The following is a 22,642-nucleotide window of genomic DNA, read 5'->3' as shown; positions in this document are numbered from 1 at the left end:
AATTAGCGTATCCACTTCTGATCAAGACATTTAAAAGGGCAATGAGTGATAGGACTGCTAAAAAAGTAGCTTCTCCATATTTCAATACAAATGAACTTTGGAACCAGTTTTTGCTATGTTGTTACAAGACGATGGCCCTTTTTGCCAAATCTCTGAAAATTCCTTCTGTGAAATGGCATGTGTCAAATATTTTCAATTCCATCCAACTGTTAATCAAAGGTACATATTTAGTCTGCTTATCGAGATTTTGCAATATATGCTTTTGTGTGGTCACACACTTGCACAGATCTCAGAATATCGCGCTTAGTGTCTTAAGAAAGCTGAAATTGGGATGCATGGATGGCGAGTCTCCGGTTTGCTTCCTAATGCAGCTTACATTTGTCCTGAAACTGAATAAGTGAGTGCCAATAGGATGGCAGTACTACCACACGTTAACAATTCTGCCAGGAATCTGTGCTATTCTAAATCAAAATGAATAGTTTTCTTAGCACCCCATCTTGAGCAGTTTTGATATGAGATGACAGAGCTATAGCCACCAGGCTTAAAGAACTGGTCAAAAAGGTTGCATTGGAATAACTTTGTAGCGAATTGTGTTCTGGCACGCAAAGAACACAAGTATTCCTTTAAGCTCCAGAACATAAAGCATATATGGCTGATAGGCAATGTCCTGCAAAGATGTTATGCCAACATAAACAGAGATGGTACATTTTAATAGAATATGCTAGAACAGGAGCCTCAGTATTAGCATCTGTAAAACAATAGATATCAATCAGGACTGACTCGCCTCTACACAACCTTAACAATCACAAAATGACCCCCAGAGACTTGAAAACCTCCAGTCCCGCGAGCATGACGTGGGGCAAAGCATATGTTGGTTGAGCTCTGACTGGCACGCCATGATGCTCAATGGAAGGCAATGGAAGTATGACGAGATTTACATTCAATTCAAACTAGTCAAAATTGTTTAGGATATTACCCATTTTACCTGTAAAATATGATTTCTAACCAATACCCTTATGTAGTTCAACAAATTCCTTAATACTTGAACACTACAACCGATCCAGCTCTTGTTATATGCAACTACTTATTTTACAGTTTTAACTTTAATGTCTGCACCTCGAATCTCTCACTGCTGATTTTTCTTCTTAGGTTTGAGGGTCATCTCCAGTCAGGAGGTGGCCCAATAGATTAGCAGAATACTCGCTCTTGCTGAATAGAGAACTTGCGTATAAAGGAGACCCTCCGCCATACTTTTAAAACAATAACCACGCTTTGAATTCTGTTCTGATGCCGTCAGTAGATAAAATGTCAAATCTAAGAAAATATTAATGTTTTTAATCTTGCAAGGTCAATGTGCATTATAAAATGCGACATGACTAACAAATTTCTCCAAAATGTGTTCGAGATGACTGACCATATTCATCTAATGTCTATACTTATTATCAGGGACAGCCTTGAATAAGGCACAAGAGACACCAGGCAGATAACATGGCTGGCTACCAGTTGGTCATTGTAACACTAAAACAAGTAGTGCACAAAGTAGTGTTTTCCTTGTGCTAAGTTTTTGCCTTGGTAACCTATTATACACAATATCAGAGTTATGCTGCTTGGACAGGCTTAGTTTGACAGCAGAATGAGGTTTTACAAGCGGTTTGCTGTCAAACTGTATCATTTTGAAGAGGCAGGGTACTGCAATGCAATGCCTACACAAGGAGAGGGCTGGTGTGCTGCCTTTTCATACATACCATCACAGAAAAAATCCACACAAGGCATACATTGAACCAAATTCTACATCTCCCTTACAATGGACTCTGAGAAACTGATGATGGAGACGCTTCCTTTAGGCAGCAAATGTATGTTTCTGGTTCGACATAAGTTATATGCGATGGATCCCCATATCCGAGCTAGCTCCGTCTAACAATATGTTAGGCATCACACACCGAGTTCTCTCTCAGGTGACCATGATTAATCACTATAATTACTGCTTGATTTCTTCAAAAATTGCCACCGCCTTAGGATTTAAATGCTTGAGGGTATGCACTAAAAATACTGAAAACCTATAATTCAAAATAGGAGTTGAGTTCTTACTTATAAAGAGCAACAAAGGTCTTAAAGATTAACTGAACAACAACATCATCAGAAAAGATAGGAAAACAATCAATAAAACACATTCATTTGGACAGCCTTTCTAAACGTGGAATGGTTCTGCTATGCATGGGCCAAGAGGGGTGCATTCCAAATATAGAAAGCCTCAATAGAGAAGGCACTCTCGCCCACCCAGCCTGTCTATATTGGTGGTCTGAAAGCAAGAGGGAAGAGCCAAATAAAGGGATCACTTTGTCGTAGGAGCAATCACGTACACAGCCTGGGTCGATTTCATAAAGGGCTATGTGGGCAAAGTAGAATGCTTTATGGATCCTTCTAAAAAAACTGTCAACTAGTGCAGCTTACGATGAGCCTCAGAGAACCTATTTAATTTCCTGACTGGTCACACTGCAATAATCTGAACACCTTAAAGCTTGTACATGGCGGACTCGGAAAGTCCAACATAGCAAGCTTGGCATAGTTCAATCTAAAAATTATGGTAGCAATAACACAAGCTTTCAAGTGGCATGGAATAAAAAGAAAGTTTTTCTTCAAGAACCTCATTTGACGTTAACAGAGAGACACACCTACAACAGCAGGACGAAGCAGGTCACTGTAATCTTGTCTGACATCATTCGATTCAGCCACAGTGGCAGACTTGGTTCCTAGACCAGGCCTTAAATTCAACTGGCTAGCATTTACTAACTGGTGCACTTCAAGGCGTTTTGAAAGCCGGTGACCCAGAACTGCTCACCAATTTTAGATAAAAATAAGATGAGAATATAGTTAGATTTCGCCCCAGGGTCCAAGTTTGATTGGTTTTAAAACGGCTTAACAACCTTTTTCTTCCATCCACTAGTGAAAAAAGTGTTAAAGATGAATGTTAAAAAGGAGTATAGGGAGATAAACAGGGAAGAAACCTCCTTGTCTTCTTTATATCGCTTGGGGAGCTGTAAGAGGAGTGACAAAAAAGGGCAGAGGTTTGCAATCATGTTGCATAAGAAAGGATGAAAATCGGAGGTTGAGCAATCCTAGCCTCAAAAAAATCTACTCGCCCACTCGGTATCGCAAGTCAGATTTTTTTAGGGCGTTCTATTTTTAGGGCATACTGGTCCCTTTGGGCGGGCGAGCGAGCTTGTGCTGGGAAATAAAAAGTTTTCTGTTTATTTAGAAAGTGAAAGATCATGAAAAATGCTCTTAATTTGGTCTTGACATATTTGCTATCTGTTCCAAAACACAGGTCAAATATCAAAATATGTCTTTTTACAAACTGCTGCTTTTTTATCCTGGCCCTGTACTTTCCTTTCTCTGACTGCAGTTGGAGGATTTGGTTAAGTGAAGTGTTTGTCAACCGTTGTGAACCAAAAGGCAGTAGGATGTCAGTTTATTCGAGCACCAGCATTTAAAAAGCTTGAAATTGAACAGTCAAATAATTAAAAATGTCTCAGCAATTAAAAAAGCACAATTTTTGTCATTCAGAAGGGTAATGGAAAAAAAGATTTTAATAGGATTAAACAAATAAGAAAACCTTAATTGGTGAAGTGCAAATGATCAATATTTGCAGAAACCCGATTTAAGACACTATCATGTGTACCATACTTAGTTTAATCAGTAAAACTGCATAACAGTTGGCCTTTATGAGAGAGAGAGAGAGAGAGAGAGAGAGAGAGAGAGAGAGAGAGAAGAGAGAGAGAGAGAGAGAGAGAGAGAGAGAGAGCGAGAGAGAGAGATTATTTTTCTGCATGCAAAGGTGGAGTTGTTGCAGCCCTACTTCTTTTGAGACCAATAACATATTTTTTGCATTAGAAAAAACAGAAAGCAACATAAAATCAAAGGAAAACATTAAAAAAGGATACTAATCCAGCCACCCGTTCCATTATGCACATGAACCTAAATCACTGCAGAGCCATGTTCCGGAAATAAGCAACTGCACACCAACAGGTTTTAAAACCACGTAATTTCACACTACTCACAAAGACTTGGAATACAACTAAGCAATACTGTAGAAAACTGTTAGCAAAAGTATTAAAATGATAGCACAACAGCAAAGAACTAATGCCCACATGCATCAACGCCAATTGTATTCGCAAACTGTGCGAATCACAATTTTTCGGCCGTTTGCGAATGCAATTGACCAATTTGGAATGAATCATGCATTTCGCAATTTTAGGAATTGCAACCATGTTGCGATTTCTAAAATTGAGATTGCATTTAAGAAATTGCAATTTCAGATTTCTTAAATGCAATGCATGATCGTTTTTTATTTGCGAATTCGCAATTTGGAAGTGGTAAATTAGCATGAAGTTGAACTTCATGCTAATTTACCTAAAACTTTCAAATATGCACAAATTGCATTTTTGAAAGTTTTAATTTACACACACACACATGCCCTTGGGGCATGTGTGTGTGTAAATTGCAATGAAAGTTACATTTCAGGGTTGCAGGAAGGGGTTCTTTGGACCTCCCCTGCACCCTTGAAATTGCATTCACATTTTGCGAATCGCAATTTGAAATTCGCAAAATATGAATGCCTTCCCGTTCATTCCTATGGGCCTTTTGGCCCATAGGAATCAATGGGCAGGGTTTTCCATAATTGCGATACGCAAATTGTGAATCGTAATTAAGGAAAAATACCGAATCGCAAAAATAAATGATATTTGTTCATGCATTGCCGTTTGTGATTCCTTAATTTTCGCAATTTAGGAATCGCAAACGGATGCAATGATTCATGTGGGCCTAACTGCCCAGATATTTGGACGCCTAACACAATTGCGATTTTTACTCGCCCTAACTCCCATAACAAAAGCCAGCATTCATTCTTCGCATATTCCACCTCGTGTTCCTCAGCTGATCTAGTTTCAATTTCAACATCAGCACTGATTTTGTTATCAAGACTATTTACCAGCTACAGATGTCATCAGGCTTATCTGGCCCGACCTTTGAGAGCCAGTGTTGCAAACACTTGCCAACTACACAATTCTAGCCAATCCCACAACGTGCAGAGCAGGCGTGTGCATGAACAATATGCGTTGTGGCCTCATATTTGATTCGCCCGATGCACTTCACTTTAAAAACTGCTCTGAAGTAGGCACGTGTGTGGTCATATAAATGTTGTGAAAACAACGGGTAGTTCTACAAGCTTGTAAGCACAAGAACTCAAAAGATAGGTAACACTGCACCCCGCAGCGTATTTCACAAATTTCTTAGCAGGAGATGTGCATTATTTCACCCATCCCAAAGCATTCTAGTCAATCTAGCTCACACAACCTCTCTCCTCTGTATCTACTCGGGTAGAGTCAACCTTCTAGCGTCTCTTGTCTGCAGGGTCTGCACGTCGATGTCATTTCACAATAGACATGAAAATGAAATACACAATTGCATAGTCCTGACAATGTGGGCAAACCAGAAGATGGTGGGAAGAGAATGTTTCCGATGAAATAACTTCAAAAAATGTGTAGGCGTTTCCAACAACTACACCCATCTACAAAGCACAGTATTTCAGTCTCACCTCCTCAATTTATGTGACCAGATCCTCTGCAGTTCATAACCAGATACAGTTCAAAGCCATTCCTTTACTAAATGATTTACTGCAGAGATTTCTCATGAGCAGCAATCTGAACTTTGAGCTTCTTCGGCATTGAGAAAGGAGCTGCTAGTAACATTTTAACAGTTAAGCCTTCTGAATACACGGACACGGATGGAGTACACATCTAAAGGCACTAGCTTAAAAGGGCAAGCTAGACCATCTGCACTTTAATAATGCGAAAAGGAAGAAAAGCTTCAGACAGGGTATATGGCTATTGGGATGGAAAAGCCCTCTCCAATCACGTCCAGAGTGCCCTACTATACTGATGCCTGGATCCCCAAGGCGGATTTTTGGTGCCATAGGCAAACATGGATCATGCATGTGCGCAATGACATAGGCCTATCGCACGGACTGCGGTCTTGTTGGACCGGGTCAGGCGCCCAAAGTACTACCCTCATAGTAGAGGAAGCCTACTGCCTTTACCAGGAGTTAATAAGCATACAAAAAGTGATGGATGGCGTGCTTGAATTAATCTCAGCCACCGGTAATCACTCAGGCCGCATCCCAATCCATTGCTATTTTGCATATTATGCCACCTCAGTTTGGACCCAGCTATATCCAATAAGAACAGTCAAGCCCGACCTGGCAAGCCAGGTCCTTCCCGAAAAGTAACACAAGCAACCCAATACAGGTGTTGCTCTAATTATGGATTTGTCAGACGGGAATAGCTTGGTTCCAGTGACACAGTGTGCACGGGACCCATATCTGAGCATACCGGTCCCACTTAGGGTGACACAAGTATATGAAATAGTGATGGATGGAATGTTTGAATGAATCTCAGACACTGGTAATCACTCGGGCAGCATCCAATTCCATCACTATTTTGCACACCATGCCACCCCAGTCTTGACCCTGCTCCAAAAGGAACAGTCTGGCCCAAACAGCTAAGCCAGGTTCTCCCTGAAGTGGAACATACCCAGGACCGGTTTCAGGAAAGGCCTGGCAGTTTCGGCTGGCATAGTGGGAAAAAACGCCCCAGAGTGATTGCCAGTAGAATAAATTAATTCAAACATTCCATTCATCATCTTGTTTTTGCATTTGATGCCCTATGTACCCAATGGTATGCCCCGACGTGGGTCCAAGGCTCACTGTGCCACTGGAACCAAGCTATAACCGATACTAGGTTGCTTGTGTTATGGTTCAGGGAAGAGCTGGCCTGGCAGTTCCGAATGGACTGTTCCCATGAGGAACAGGGTCAAGACTGATTTGCATATGGCTGAGTCCAAACTGAGGTAGTGTAGTGGGCAAAAAAAAAAAAAAAAAAAAATGGATGCCTGAAATGCAGCCTGAGATTAATTAAAGAATTATATTCATCACTTTGTTGTTTTTTCATTCAGAAAGAGTTCAGCCGCACAAGTGCAGTGATGGCACCATACCGTGTAGTGATTAGTTGGAGTCAACAGGCGTCACTGGAGTGAGGTCGACAGGCGTACTCATTTTTAAAAGTTCCGGTGCGGTGGGCTCAACTCACCCTTGGCTACATCGGAATGGTGTTAAGTGCTGTACCGCACAGAATTTACCTGCACTGGGTGTATTTGTGCCTCGGGAGGCTGTTATACATGGACAATGCAGTACTGAGTAGTTAGTGTGTGCATGGTTAATGCATGTGGTGGAGGTGCATGTGCCCGAGAGTGGTACAGTACCTGAAGGATGTTCGGCTATGCAGTGCATGCAGGAATAAGTGCATGTACTGGGTGTATTTGTACCGGTGAGTGGTACATGAAGAATGCAGTGCATGCAGGAAAAGTGCATGTGCTGAGTTTATGTATACCTATAAGTGGTACAGTACAAAAAAGATACAGTGCTGGGCAGTGTGTGCATGTTGGGTGCAAAAACTTGATATAGGTGTACCCAAGAGTCCCGCAGTACATGGAGGATACAATACAGTACATTGCATGTATGCTGTATGCATGCACTGGGTGTATATGGGTCTTTGGATCGTACAATATACGGAGGGCTCAGAGTTCCATTTTGGGAGACCCAGGCCTGCATAGTGAAACATGGAGGGGAGTTAGAAAGATCCAAGACAGATTTGTGAATTACTGTATTGCTGGAACTGGGTGGGATACAACATGGGGAGGAGAGGACCAGGCTTCTGCATTGCACTTCAAAGGATGCTCTTTGATTCAATGACAGATCACAGGGAAGGAGCCTAACCACATCTCAGAAAGGAGATGGGGCTGCTAAGAGAATCAAAGAGTAGGGCTGGGTGCCCCAAGTTAGACTTTTGATGCACATATCACTGTGGCGGACATCCAGGTGTGAACTCTAGTCACCCTGGTGAACTGTATTGTGAGACTGTCAACTGCGGAGACATTCCTGCAGGATGGGGGGGGGGGGGGGGGGGGGAGGAAGGAGAGGAGTATGCACTTCAAAAGAAGCAGAACCCCAACACAAAACGTCAAAGACTCAGGCTCTACATGACATTTGGACCCGTACTACACATGGCTGCATCAGCGATAGTTGTGACTGTGCTCCAGAGTGGGCGTCCATTGGCATAATGGAGGATCATTTGCAACTGTGCGCACATTTTATTAGCGCTGGTGCAAATATATTTTTGACTGCAACATTCCAGTGCGTGTGGGCACACAAAGGGTTTCATATTATAGTTTTTGCGCCGATTTGAACATGGGCACTGCACCACATTGCTTGCGCCGCCTTGTATTTGGTGCCTATTTTGTTTGAAATGTGCACTTGTTCTTTTTTTATAATTACTACAGTAACTGGTCTTAGGTCAGACACAGAAAGATATAAGCTATAACTAGAGATGTGGAGACAGAGTATAATAAACAGTGTGAGACTGTACAGAGAACGTATGATATGGGCCATTAGAAATGTATGGGATATATCTTTTTAGGTATGCAATGTGGATGTTTTTATTGTACCAATGTTCTAATTTTATTGTCCCTCTGCGGTATGGCTCAGTTATTTATTAATCCATTATTTGTTAAAGATTAAGAACACCTGCTTCTTTGAGTTTTATTTCAATTAGTTACTGCACATGCTAGTGTACTGCATTTGTCCATATCCAGGTGTAGTTTTTTATTTGAGTTTGATATTGGTTTTGCTGCATGGCATCTATAGTTTAATTAATGATTTTTATCAATTCAGGACTTCAAATCCCAGAATTCTGAGTGTAAACCTTCCCTGGATGAGCAACTGATAGATTGACATGAGAATAATAGAGTGCTTTATTTGTGTGCTCTCTCTAATGCTCGAGATGGTTGCTCTTATCTGCGTCCTTAGCATTTGTATTGTAGCTTGAGGTTTATGTATAGGTCACTTCTTTTCTTTGGAGTTCGTGAGGTTGCTTTGAGAAGTAATCATTGTTTGGCTCTTGATTTCCCAGACCGCTTTTTGGTGAGTGAACTTCACTCCCCTTATGTGTGGTCCCTACCTCTGTTGGGGGGCAGGCGAGTTTTTGGGCAACTTATTACTCCGTAATTAGAATATGTTGAATGTTCAGTTACGTAGTCTTTTTGCAATTTGTAGCTGTGTTGCACAATTGCGTTGACATATTTGGCTTTTTATATGTTGAGTAATGTACATATGAATATTTACACTGTGGGGGTCAGTTTTTTTTCTTCTATGAAACTTGTGTAATGCATAGGTTTTTTTTCAGAATATTTTTGCTTTCATTTATTTTTGTAGGCAGTGGATAGGTCTATGTGTGAATGACGTTCCAGTTTTGTGGAGGAGTGCGCATTAATTAGCAATTCTGAAAAGGAAGCCAACTTCATTCCTTTCGTTGTGACAGTGAAGTAGTACGTGTGATGGGCGCGGTTAAGAATGTGTGAAGCAGCTGTGGAGACGGCCATTTTCAGACAGGCAGTCTGAGGAGAGTGGCTGACATTATTTTTTGAAGAATTTGGTTTTGTCGCGTTTTTCTCCAGTACTAAGTTGGCAACTGTGTCGACTGATATCTGGAGTCCGTATTTTGAGGTATGTTTGTACCCAACTAAATGGTACCCATTTTATTGAACTCAAAAGGATGAGAGGACCCGCCAGGATTTGAACCTGTGACAATGAGGTCAAACACCAGCAGCTGCAGTGACACATTAGTTCATTAAGCCACCAAACCTGGTAAGTCATTAGCTATACAATGCACGTTTTTCCATGTATCAAACAGCATGCAGCATACTGTGCGTAGCATCATGCAATGCACAGGGCACACTGTGCCTCTCTGCGGCACAATACTACTTGGACTGGCCCAGCCTATAAAGCTCCAAGGGAACGCTGGCTTAAACCACTTTGCAGGGAATTGGGCACTCGTAACCATCTTGCAGCGTTGCGCATTCTAAGATCTGATGCGCGAGCCCTGTATGTCTGCGGTTTGGCCAAATTCCTGAGCTGGGCTTGGAGCATTAGGTCGAGATCTCTGAAAGCTAACCTTTAAGTATTGCTGCGGCTATGAGCTACCCGCTTTTTAGAAACTGTACTTTTTCTCATTTTATGTTGTACATATTATCTCTTAATGCCATTTTAACTATTTTATTATTAAGGTCCAGATGAATTCTCATGTTCAGTCATTTAGACTGTTATACTTGTGGTAATGTTTTGTCTTTTTATTAATAATTCTGCTTTTAACTCATGTATCATAGCTTTTAAGATATGTTTTATCGAAATAAAGCTAATATGACTGACTGACTATTTGGACTGAGTGCACCAGGCACATACTTGGAGAGTGTGCCCTATCACAACAACTGCACTGTTCCAGCAGAGGTGCACACGGAACAGAGCTTTACTCAGAGAGCAAAGGTACATATTACTAAATAGGTGCATTGCCCTGGTCTGGCCACAGTGCAGCTTTAACTGGGTGCACAGAATGCAGCAGGGGACGGTGTCCCCAAACATAATAAAAGCAGTGCCCTCCACCACCGGCATACATACAGGTGAGGTCCGCACATTAATGAAAGACAACCCGGCTTACTGTAGCAGCCTGCCTTTCCCAATGCAGGTGACTACTAGGAATAACATAAATGTGGCCTACATGTACGGTTTTATCATTGTAAGCCGATAGTCCGCAGTGAAAAATAGCAGACGCACGAATGTATTAAAATTTGTAATTATATTTACAAAGCGCACATAACAGTTAAAGCGCCAACAATGCAATTGAATTCCCATGTACGCACTAATCTGAGCACATAAAAATGCAATCCACGCACACTTGCATCATCCAAATGTACCTTACAAATGAGAAAAGAGATCACATACTTTGCAGTTTAAAAAAAAACATTCAAAATGACCATGTAATTTACAAAGCAGACTAACTACTCCAAAAGAAGAAGGAATTATTGGATGTTGCGCAGCAGCAACATATACAGCGTATAAACAAACATTCAAAGGGGTGCAGTGCAGATGACAGCTCACATTTGTATGTGCCGGGCACAACACATTCCATAATACGGACCTTGGTGTCTGGGAATTGACTACAAGAAGGGGAAATTGAGGCACCAAAAACTAGCCAGATGGGCTGCATAAACAGCAGTAGCTCTGTAAGATTGCTTCCTGTGACTAGAACTGGGGCCAAGGCCTAATAGTCTCCATACCAGTAAGGGAGAGGACATCCTCGGAGGAATCCAATACCCACCTGCCCTGGAGCACCAGTGCCTGCCAGCTTGCCAAGACCAGCATGCCCACGGCCGGACTAAGAACGCAAACCAGCACTAGCAATTAAGTAGGAGCAGACCCTCCGGAAAGGAGGGGGGGGGGGGGGGCGCGGAATCAGAGGGCTTGGGGGTGCTGGTGGGAAACACTTCTGCTGCTTTTGTTACAGGGTCGTATTTCCAGCACTGCTGCAAAACCGGCCCCAGTAGAATATAAAATGCCCCCCACCACTCCAAAACTTCAACAAATAAATAAATCATTTTAATGCCAAGGTATGAATCTGGCAATAAATCCTTTAATTTTTCGTTCTTCTAAGCAGATGAGTTCAGACTGAGGACAAGCTCATCAGTCAATCAATACAATGTCCATGAGAGGCACTTTTTCAGACGTAAAGCTTGCATTGCTAACATAGAACAAGAGTGGGAGAACTCCACTAACTGCCCAAATTTACTTGACACCTCACCTTTTAGATACTCCAAACAAGTCAAGAGAGATTAAACCTTCGCTTGGATTGCTTAAGGAAAACAAGTGTCAAAGGTTTTTAGACTGACTTTATAGTACTGCATTTAAACAGAAGCCTACACACAGGGAGACACAAGCAGACCCACATAATGGCGTAACAATACCCTCCGCAATGCGGGGTGAGCTCCTGTGCACCCCCCTCCAGCATTGCGCATGGGCGGCCCGAGATGGATCCAAAACGTGTGGGAAGGGGGCATTCATGTACTTTGCCGGGGGTTCCCCAGCATGTGCTGCTCATCCATTAATCAAGAAAAGCCAAAGGGCCTTGACTCTACTCAGTAAGGCTGAGTCACTATAACAACAAAACGAAACAAGTGCCAATACTGAGCACAACTCCTATATTTATTTGATATCTAGACCCATGAAACTAAACATAAAGGTCCCCACCATTTAAAGTGCCAACAGTCTTTTTATTTGGCATAACGTTTTTTTGAATTACTTACTAACAACACTCTATATATGTACATCATAGATATATACACACACACACACATTTCAAAATGATCAACAACTCCCAGAGACACAAACACACACTCAATGCTTGTTATGCGGTTTACTGCAGTACTGAAACGTAGCCGCAAGGCAAAGTCTAAAACATTGTGGACCCAGGAGACTCGAGATCTAATATTAGCTCCTCCACCGGACGAAATTTTTGTTCTTAGAAAAATCACTTCGTCCCAGTGCCTTTGGTCATTTCTTTTTGCAAAAATTGGGAGTACATATTAGAGCTGCACAAAGACAATGAAAAGGCAAACAATCAGACTTAGGTTCACATACATACGGCTTGTCTCCATACATCTTCACCAGTAATGTTAGACTAGAAAGTTCACAGATTTCAGGAGCTGAAGCACAGCTTGTTGAGTAAGATCATTAGCTAATTCGAACAGAATGGCAGAAATGTGACTGGTATGTGAGCACATGGAGCCAACTCCTGTCTTCTAAAAACTATCTTTGGTAAGGTGGGACTCAAGAAGAAATGGTGCACTGTACAGTCTCTGCAAAAGACAGACCTAACTTACTTTATTTGTGTTTGAGAAATTGATTATTTGCATGATTTTGCGTGAGTATCACAGAGGTCTGGAATGACATGGTAGTCGCCACTTTTATCGTGCTGGCCACCCATGTCTTGGTCTATTACGAGCATTCACGCATAATGCTGCCATACCTGGAAAAAATCGCAGCCCTACTTAGCAATTGTGGGCATTGCTGATATTAGGGAGCCTGCTCTGGCATGTTGGCCAAGAAAAAAGTGGCGTTTCTTGGGGTGCATGTGCGCCATTATGGCACAATGATGGCTATGCTCAGAATATTGTGGACTTCCTTGGCATTACTGCGGACATTGCTGACTTACTAGTAATTCAGGTAAGCTGGTCATTCTTGGTAAATTGTGGGTACCCTTCAATCAATCAATCAAGAGCGCGCTACTCACCCGTGAGGGTCTCAAGGCGCTGGGGGGGTGCTGCTACTGCTCGAATAGCCAGGTCTTGAGTTGCTTCCTGAAGGAGAGATGGTCCTGGGTCAGACGTAGGTGGGTGGGGAGGGAGTTCCACATCTTGGCAGCCAGGTAGGAGAAGGATCTTCCTCCGGTGGTGGTTCTGCGGATCCGTGGGACGGTGGCGAGGGCGAGGCTGGCAGAGTGGAGCTGGCGGGTAGGTGTGTAGAACTTGAGGCGGTTGTTGAGGTATTCGGGGCCCATCTCGTGGAGAGCTTTGTGTGCGTGGGTAAGGAGCCTGAACGTGATCCTCTTGTTTACAGGGAGCCAGTGCAGGTCTCTCAGGTGGGAAGAGATGTGGCTGTGTGGGGAATGTCCAGGATGAGTTGTGCCGATGTGTTCTGTATGCGCTGAAGTCCCCAGTCCGCTTGGACGCTGGCAATAGAGTACTGACGGACAGAGCGGTGCTTTACTCTTTTCCTGAGCCGCAGCCAGGAGGGGTGAGGTCTCCATCTCTCACAAGACTGTGAAAAACACAGTTCATGAGAAGAGATGAAGCAAGGACACCTAGAGAATCAGGTGATCTCGTACTTTATCTAAATATAATTTTTTAGAAATTGATGAAATCACACTTTTCTATTATTTCTATCACATTTGCAGTAGCAACAGCTAGTTAGGTCCTGAAGAAAGCAAGGACGCAACAGTCCAATATTTGCTGAAACATGTTGACCTTATTTCACACCTGGGCAGCAATATTTATAGGCTGCCTATGACTTTTTAACATTGGAGGAGTGAGTCACACCAGAATAAAAATTGTTTCAGGACTCCCTCACCCAATTTTAAACATACTTTTTTCTCACGCATTTGATTTATCTGCACTGCAACTTTAGTCACCCTCACACTTAGATTGGTAGGATTCCATCGACATCTAGCCTAGCAGATGAGTGTTATCTCCATCTCTTCCTCCTTCTGCAGGGACAGGAGTTCCACCTTTGGGTCAAAATAAAAATCCCAAATGATGAAGGGCGGATCCGTGTGGTGACTGATGGGTATCTTTTTGACCGGTCCCCCTCCTTTTGAGGTTAGGTGACCCATCTAGGAGATTAGGATAGGCGTATTGTTCACATTAGGTGGTTCTTTCACTCCAGGCACTTTCTGTAGACCCTTTGATACCTTTTGTGTTTATTAGTCGTACGAGGGAACGTGTCAAAGCTTGGTCTTAAAACTCCATGGGGCCCCAAACCCACCGTATTGTTATAATTGCGTGGGTAAGGAGCCTGAACGTGATCCTCTTGTTTACAGGGAGCCAGTGCAGGGGTCTCAGGTGGGAAGAGATGTGGCTGTGTCAGGGGGATGTCCAGGATGAGTCGTGCGATGCGTTCTGTATGCGCTGAAGTCTTTTCTGTAGTTTGACTGTGGTTCCAGCGTAGAGGGCGTTCTCGTAGTCCAGTCGGCTGGTAACCAGGGCCTGGGTGACAGCCTTCCTGGTTCTGGTGGGGATCCAGCGGAAGATCTTACGGAGCATGCGAAGGGTGTTGAAGCAGGAAGAAGTAACGGCGTTGACTTGCTTGGTCATCGTGAGGCAGGAGTCAAGGATGACTCCCAGGTTGCTTGCGTGGTCTGTGGGCTTGGGGGGGTGCCCAGAGCTGGGGGCCACCAGGAGTCGTCCCAGGCGGAGGGGGATGGTCCGAGGATGAGGACCTCAGTTTTGACTGAGTTCAGTTTCAGACGGCTGAGCTTCATCCCTTCCGCGACGTCCTTCATTCCTTCCTGGAGGCTTGCTTTGGCGGTGGCGGGGTCGTTGGTGAGGGAGAGGATCAGCTGGGTGTCGTCTGCGTAGGAGATGATGTTGAGGCCGTGTTTGCGTGAGATGCCGTGAGGGGGCTCATGTAGACATTGAAGAGGGTAGGGCTAAGCGAGGAGCCTTGGGGTACGCCACAGATGATCTTGGTGGCCACGGCGCGGAAGGGCAGGAGACAGACTCTGAGTTCTGTCGGAGAGGAAGGAGGGGATCCAGTCCAGGGACTCTTCTTGGATCCCGGCGTGGTGGAGGCGGGTCGTTAGGGTGCGGTGGCAGACTATATCGAATGTGGCCGATAGGTCGAGGAGGATGAGGGCGGCAGTTTCCCCATTGTCAAGCATAGTCCTGATGTCATCGGTTGCTGCGATGAGGGCGGTTTCGGTGCTTTGGTTTGCTCGGAAACCGGACTGCGACGAGTCGAGGGAGCCGTTCGTTTCGAGGAAAGTGGTCAGCTGTATGTTGACGGTCTTCGATGACTTTTGCGGGGAAGGGGCGGAGCAAGATGGGGCGGAAGTTCATCCGTGGGGTCGGAGGTAGGTTTCTTCAGGAGGGCGCTGATCTCTGCGTACTTCCAGCTCTCCGGAAAGGTGGCGGACGCGAAGGAGTGGTTAATGATGTTCCGGAGATGGGGTGCGATGATGGAGTCGGCCTTGTTGAAGGTGTGGTGTGGGCAGGGGTCGGCTGGGGAGCCGGAGTGGATGGTGTTCATCACGTGGGTGGTGTCTTCGGTGTTGACGGGGGTCCAGGCGCGGAGGATGGTGGAGGGGGGCGTTGGTTCGGTGGTTGGGTGTGGGGTCTGGGCGCCGAAGCTGTCGTGTATATCGGCGATCTTGCGGTGGAAGAACGTGGCGAGTGGGTCGCAGAGGTCTTGCAATGGCGTGATGTCGTTGTTGCCGGCGCTGGGGGTGGAGAGCTCTTTGACGATGCTGAAGAGTTCCTTGCTGTTGTGGGTGTTGTTGTCCAGTCGTTCTCTGAATCATGTTCTTTTGGTGGTGCGGATCAGCTGGTGGTGTTTGCAGGTGGCGTTCTTGAGGGTTGTCATGTTTCCTGATGACTGTTTGTGGCGCCAGGCTTTCGAGGGTGCGGCAGGCTTTCTTTGAGTCTTTGAGGTCGTCAGTGAACCATGAGGTTTTCTTGCTGCCGGAATTGCTTGGCGGGGTCTGCAGTGGTGCAAGGGCATTGGCGCAGTAGGGGGTGTGGGGTTGCGGGCTGCGTCGTTGGTGTCCGTGGTGTTGGTAGGTGGGTTTTGGCTCAGGGACGTGGTGAGCTGGTCGGTGGTGATCTTGCTCCAGCGTCTTCGGGGAACCTGTTGCGGGTGGTGGTGAGTCGTGGCTTTGATATTATGGTGTTGAAACTTGGCACAATGCTAGCCATCCTTGGTAGACTGAGGGCATGCTTAGTATGATGTAGTCTATTATTATTTTTTTTGTTTATGGTACCCATAGCACATTGTATCGTTGAAATGGTTGTGGTCATCATTGGAATAACAGTGGTTATCCCCTACATCTTATGACGAAGACAGAACCACTCTATGCACTGCAGCAGTATTTAGGAGTAATTGGTGAGAATGAGAAGCTGATGGGACAAAATAAAAACGAATAAAATGAGAACGCAGTATTTTGGGCCAAAAGAATTGCCCTATCAACCTTTCTTTACTAAATAGCTATGCCGCTGATCGCCGTACAACACCTGCGCTTCTGTCACTATCATAGTTGTCCTTGCCATCTTTATTCTCATGTTGACCTTGACCCACTGACATGAAAAGTAGTACAAGACTATTGAGCGACAGCAACACTTGCATTAATTGTAAAGGTCAGGGATGGTGGTGTTGCAAGGATCCTGCTCATACACAGAACTGTGCACAGGGACCTAGGACATCAGTGAATTTTGGTGTACCAGAAACTCACCTCGGTACCTAGAAAACCCCCAACCAGCTAGCATCAGTATCACATAAGCTCCTCATCCTATAGCAAAGTAACCAATGATTAGACAACCTAGAACATGCGACTTAGGACCATCTCAGGAATGGTGGGAAGTGAGAACACTCTTTCGTTATACTCTCATACCAGTCCACAACCGGAATAAATAAGAGACACGGTAACATTAAAATATTTATTTTAATGACGTGATCTCAGGTGCAGTATCTTAGCCAACATAAGCAGACATATGATTAAAAATAATATGATCAGCATAGTTACAATTCCATAAAATACAAAAGGAGAAATCATATTACAATGATGGTGAAAACAGTCTTATAGCGCCTAGTTTAAACACCCTCCCTATATAGGAACTATGTATTATAAACTATAGAAGGTCCCTTAGGCTTGTTTGGGGGACCCCATTACCTTTCCGCTCAGTAAGAGTAAATCACATCTGGATCAGCATAAGCTCTCTGCATCCCTGGAAATGGAAAATCTTCCAAGTGTGTGAAATCATGACTAGTGTGCAATAATAAGGGTGCCAGAATCTCTGTTGGCTCCCAGCTGCCAAATCATGTCGAAAAACAGCTACCATGTTTTAATGACCTTGACGGTTTCGGCACTCCTCACTCTCTCCTCCCCCGGTTCAATCATGGATGGATCAGATGAATCTACTTAACAATCAATCAATCAGGAGTTTGTTAAAGCGCAAATACTCACCCGTAAGGGTCTCAAGGCGCTAGGGTTGGGGGGGTGGGGGTGCAGGTTCCATTCCATCAAGGAGGGGGTCTGTCGAAGAGCCAGGTTTTGAGGTTTCTTGCGAAGATGGGGAGCGATGTTGTCTGTCTGAGGTGGAGCGGAAGGGCGTTCCATGCTTTGGCCGCGAGGAAGGAGAAAGAGCGGCCTCCCGATCTGGTCTTTCTGGTGCGGGGGACCTCGGCGTAGGAGAGCTGGGCTGATCGTAGGGTCCTTTGGGGTGCATGGAATTTGAGCCGGCTGTTCAGGTATGCTGGTCCGGTGCCGTGGAGGGCCTTGTGTGCGTGGGTAAGCATCTTAAAAGGTGATTCTCGCCTCGACGGGGAGCCAGTGGAGTGTGCGCAGGTGCTGGGAGATGTGGCAGTGTTTTTGCAGGTTGAGGACTAGTCTTGCGGCGGCCTTCTGGATGTTCTGTAGCTTGCGGATGAGGTTTTTGTTTATTCCGGCGTAGAGTGCGTTGCTGTAGTCGAGTCTGCTGGTGACCAGGGAGAGAGTGACTGTCCTTCGGTGTTCGAGGGGGATCCATTTGAAGGTCTTACGAAGGAGGCGGAGGGTGTGGAAGCAGGAAGATGAGACAGAGTTGATCTGGCGGTCCATTTTGAGCTCGGAGTCCAGGATGATTCCCAGGTTGCGTGCGTGGTCTGTGGGAGTTGGCGGGTTTCCGAGGGCTGTGGGCCACCAGGTGTCGCTCCAGGCGTCGGGGTTTGGGCACATGATGAATACTTCTGTTTTGTTGGTGTTTAGTTGTAGGCAGCTGTTTTTCATCCATTTGGCGGCAGCTTCCATGCCTTCTCGAAAGTTGCGTCTGGCAGTGTTGGGCTCGTTGGATAGGGAGAGGATGAACTGGGTGTCGTCTGCGTATGACACAATGTTGAGTCCGTAGGTTCTGACGATGAGGGCAAGTGGAGCCATGTAGACGTTGAAGAGCGTCGGGCTGAGGGAGGAGCCCTGGGGGACTCCGCAGGTGGTAGGTGTGGGGTCTGAGAGGAAAGGGGGGAGTCTGACCCGTTGCGTCCTGCCGGAGAGGAAGGAGCAGATCCAGTCGAGGGTCTTGTCCTGGATTCCTGCGTCGCAGAGTCTCCGTATTAGGGTGCGGTGGGAGACTGTGTCGAACGTAGTTGATAGGTCTAGGAGGATGAGGGCTACTGTTTCTCCTTTGTCCAGTAGGGTGCGGATGTCGTCTGTTGCTGCGAGGAGGGCGGTTTCCGTACTGTGGTTTTTTCTGAAGCCGGATTGGGATGAGTCGAGGATGTTGTGTTCTTCAATGAATGTGGCGAGTTGGCTGTTGATGGCTTTCTCGATGACTTTCGCTGGGAAAGGGAGCGGGGAGATGGGTCTGTAGTTTTTGAGGTCGGTGGGGTCCGCTGAGGGTTTCTTTAGGAGGGGGTTGACCTCGGCGTGTTTTCAGTCGTCGGGGAACGAGGCGGTCGCCAGGGAGCGGTTGATGGTGTGGCAGAGCATGGGTGCGATGGGGTCAGCGGCTCTGTTGAAGATGTGGTGGGGGCAGGAGTCCGTAGGGGCCCCTGAGTGGATTGACTTCATTGTCTTCAGTGTGTCTTTGGTAGTGAGGGCTTTCCAGTCATCAATAACCCCATCATTGTCGACAGCGCAAAATCCCTTGGTGTCATACTCGACAAAAAACTCAATCTAATCTCCCACATCAATTCCATTGCAAAGTCTGCTCGATACCAACTGCACCTTCTTTGGGGAATTTGTCACTTTTTCCCGGAGCAGGACCTTAAAACCCTGGTGCAATCGCTGGTCCTCTCCAGACTGGACTACTGCAATTCTCTTCTTACTGGCCTCCCCAAATCCCACTTGTCCCCCCTTAGATCTGTTCTCCATTCAGCAGCTCGTTTCATTTATGGGGCCAAAAGAAGCGACCACATCACACCGATGTTATCCACCCTCCGCTGGCTTCCCAACGAGGCTAGAGCTATCTACAAGACTGCCAGTATCACCCACAAAGCCTTGCACTCCTCCTCTCCTCGCTACCTGGCGAATAAACTGAAACTCTCTGGAGGCTCTAGACCATCACGTAATGCGGAAAATCTACTGCTTGAACCTCCCACTTTCAAGAAGGAAAGATCGATGGCCCAATCCTTTTCAGGACACAGGGTGAGAATCTTGAACTCACTTCCGCCTCAGCTCCGGACCACCACCTCCTCCCAGGTCTTCAAAACGGACCACAAAGTTCTCCTCCTCCAAAGACACCTCCAAAAGTAATTCACACCCTCTCTGTTATCTGAAGGAAGACCTCCTATTACTGAAAACTCTATTCTCCATGACTATGGAAGTGCCTTCCCAGTGTGTTTGTGTGGTTGGAGTGTATGCCATTTATTGAAGTATTATCCTTGTACCTGTGTTTGGTACTCTTTTGTAACATGCACACGCCACTTTTTGTTTGCTTTTGATACTTGCACAAGTGCCACCATTGCCTACGTAACGTTTGTTCTTGTGCCTCAGTGTCTAGCATATATTGCAGTATATTACCTCTAATTGTACTTTGTTATCTCTTGTAACCTGCACACTTGTCACTCTTTCCTCCTGTAATGCACTGTTTGCTACCTCATGTATTTTGTTTGCTCACAATTGTCACTTTTACCTCCTGTAACTTATCGCCTGCTTTTGTAATTTGTTCACTTGTATTTTTCTGTTCCTATTGTGAAGCGCTCTGACGCCTTCGTGTAAAGTCTGCGCTATATAAAACGCATAAATAAAATGAATAAATAAACAAACAAATAAATAAATAAATAAATAAATAAATAAATAATGAACAATTAGTGAGAAAAGCACTTCACTCAAGAGCAATTTGTATAGAGTAATGTTTCTTTTGTTATGTGCCATGGCTAGAACTATGTGTTTGAACCTCGAGAGCCTAGTGGCCAGTTATTCACCAGCGTGGCCAGTATTTTTTATGAGTACCAGTAGAACATTTGAGAAAATTAGTAAAATGCTGTATTTTCCCTCATTTAAAACATAATCTTAAAACAAAAAGTGCAAAATTAAATCACTTATGTAGTTTGAATCTGTCCAGGTCAATAATGAATGATTACTAGCAAGCAGAGGCAGAAATGCCCTAGTAACATAGGTCAAAAAGCATTTTATACAACGTTCCAAATTCTTATTTATATTGCTATTTGGCTTGTCTTTTTCGCTCTAAAAGGTAGAAACCCTAGGGGCTTGTTCGTGTGAAGAAGGCTGCGGATTTCTGACCACTGGGACAGGGTATAGTTAGAGGTGACCATCGGCTTTATATCCCAGGGGTCCACAGCTCACGCTTCGCCACTCACCTCCCACTCCTAGATTGACCTTGCGCGGGTCACTGTCATCTCTGAAATCAGCCGTGAGTTTGAAAACAGCAACTGGCGCCGCCTGGGGCACGGTGCAGAAGATGGACGAGGAAGCCATTGAAAGTCTGTGCGGGTGACAGCTGCCCTGCAGGAGAAGGAGACTCTCACCTTCACCGGCTCAGGGCAGGGCGGTCGAGGACCAATCCCGTTCTCCAGCAGGGCACCGCCTCCCGACTGCTTCACCAGCCATCCATAGAAAGATTGAAAAACTAGGGAGCCAATCACAGAGGTCGTTTCAGCGTTGCTGCAAACTTAGCCTATTACCTATGAAGACACAAATGGACATGAAATTGACAGTCACACTGCTGAATCTTATTGGCAGCGCCTGCATTTAGGAAAATCATCCTGTGTTTGGAATTATTCGCTTTATAGAATAATATCGCAGCGATAAACCACGAAGATGCGGGAATTGACTAATGTACCTACAGCGTCCGCGTTCATGACATGATAGGAGAAATACGAATGTAAATGTACGTATTTCCGATAATTGGGTAAGTAGTTAACATCCTCAGTAATTCACGCCTGTGCCAGTTTGTTTTACGCACATTTCCTTGTAGCATTTTGAAAATGCACGGGAAGTAAACCTTATGTCGGAGTCCAGCCTGTCTGATATAATGTCTTTGCATCGACATGATACCTAATGATAGACATAGAAGGTGGACAAAATTAAACATCCTTTCAGAGTGCCCTTCTGAAATTGGTAGTTCAAGTTTATCTATGTTTTTGAATTGTCAAAATCCATTGAACAATGTTAACAACATCGTTCTCATTAAACAGTGTTATTCGAAAGCAAACAAACTACGTTTGTAATGCCGAGATAAGTCCAAGCTTGTGTACAAGTGGGCAAGCCAACAAATTTACAAGGAGATCCGAGCAAGACTTAGATCTAATTTGCAGTGCACGAGCCGAGCCACTTGGTTTTCACATGAACTTTTTTCAGCAAGCATGTAAAAATATGATTGCATCGTCAAAATTCAAAAAAGTGCATTTCTTTAACTTACTGAAGCGTTTCACTTTAGTACATCAGATGACATCATTGTATTTAGGGGCGTTTATTAGAAGTGGAAATAGTTTGAACTAGGAAACATTAAAGCCCCCTCCCCGTATTGACAACGATGCCACTTGTAAACTAAGCATATTTAGAAACAAGGGAACCCAAACAAGTCGACCAGGGACCTTGGGAATCAATTATTTAGAACAACAGTGGCCCCCGGAAAGGAAGGATAGGAAACCCAGTAAGGAATATAGACACAATTGTTGCTATATTAAGTGGACTTGTCCAGCGGACAGAGGTCTAATATTTACTTGAGAGCAGTGCTTTAACCCCTTCGATGCTTGTGACGGAACCATTCCGTCATCAGTCACGGTTGGGCTGTGCTGATGACGGAATGGTTCCGTCACGACCACACCCGTTTAGATCGGGGCCAGCACAGGAGGATTCCTTTAGCAGCGATGAGGTTAAATGGGCCGGTACTCACCGGTACTGAGTCCCGGCACTTCTTCATTTTCTCCCCTTGAGTACCGGCACTTTTTTCTGGAAGAAAGAGAGTACCGGTACTCATGGGGATCTGACTTTAACCG

General features: G+C 44.9%; 1 protein-coding gene across 1 annotated transcript in view; it reads right to left on the bottom strand.

The window, feature by feature from the left end:
- Positions 1-21,264, bottom strand: part of GOT1 (glutamic-oxaloacetic transaminase 1) — a 102,484-nt gene extending 81,220 nt beyond the window's left edge. The window contains exon 1 of the mRNA XM_086922603.1: positions 21,002-21,264. Within this exon, the coding sequence (XP_086778729.1) occupies positions 21,002-21,119 (118 nt within the window). The 5' untranslated portion in view covers positions 21,120-21,264. The remainder of the gene's footprint in view (positions 1-21,001) is intronic.
- Positions 21,265-22,642: the final 1,378 nt, after the last annotated feature.

The sequence above is a fragment of the Lissotriton vulgaris genome, chromosome 5 (genome assembly GCF_964263255.1).
Source record: "Lissotriton vulgaris chromosome 5, aLisVul1.2, whole genome shotgun sequence".
In the NCBI taxonomy this organism is placed as follows: Eukaryota; Metazoa; Chordata; class Amphibia; order Caudata; family Salamandridae; genus Lissotriton; species Lissotriton vulgaris.
The sequence above is the reverse complement of the archived record's forward strand: the minus strand, read 5'-3'. Positions and strand labels throughout refer to the sequence as shown.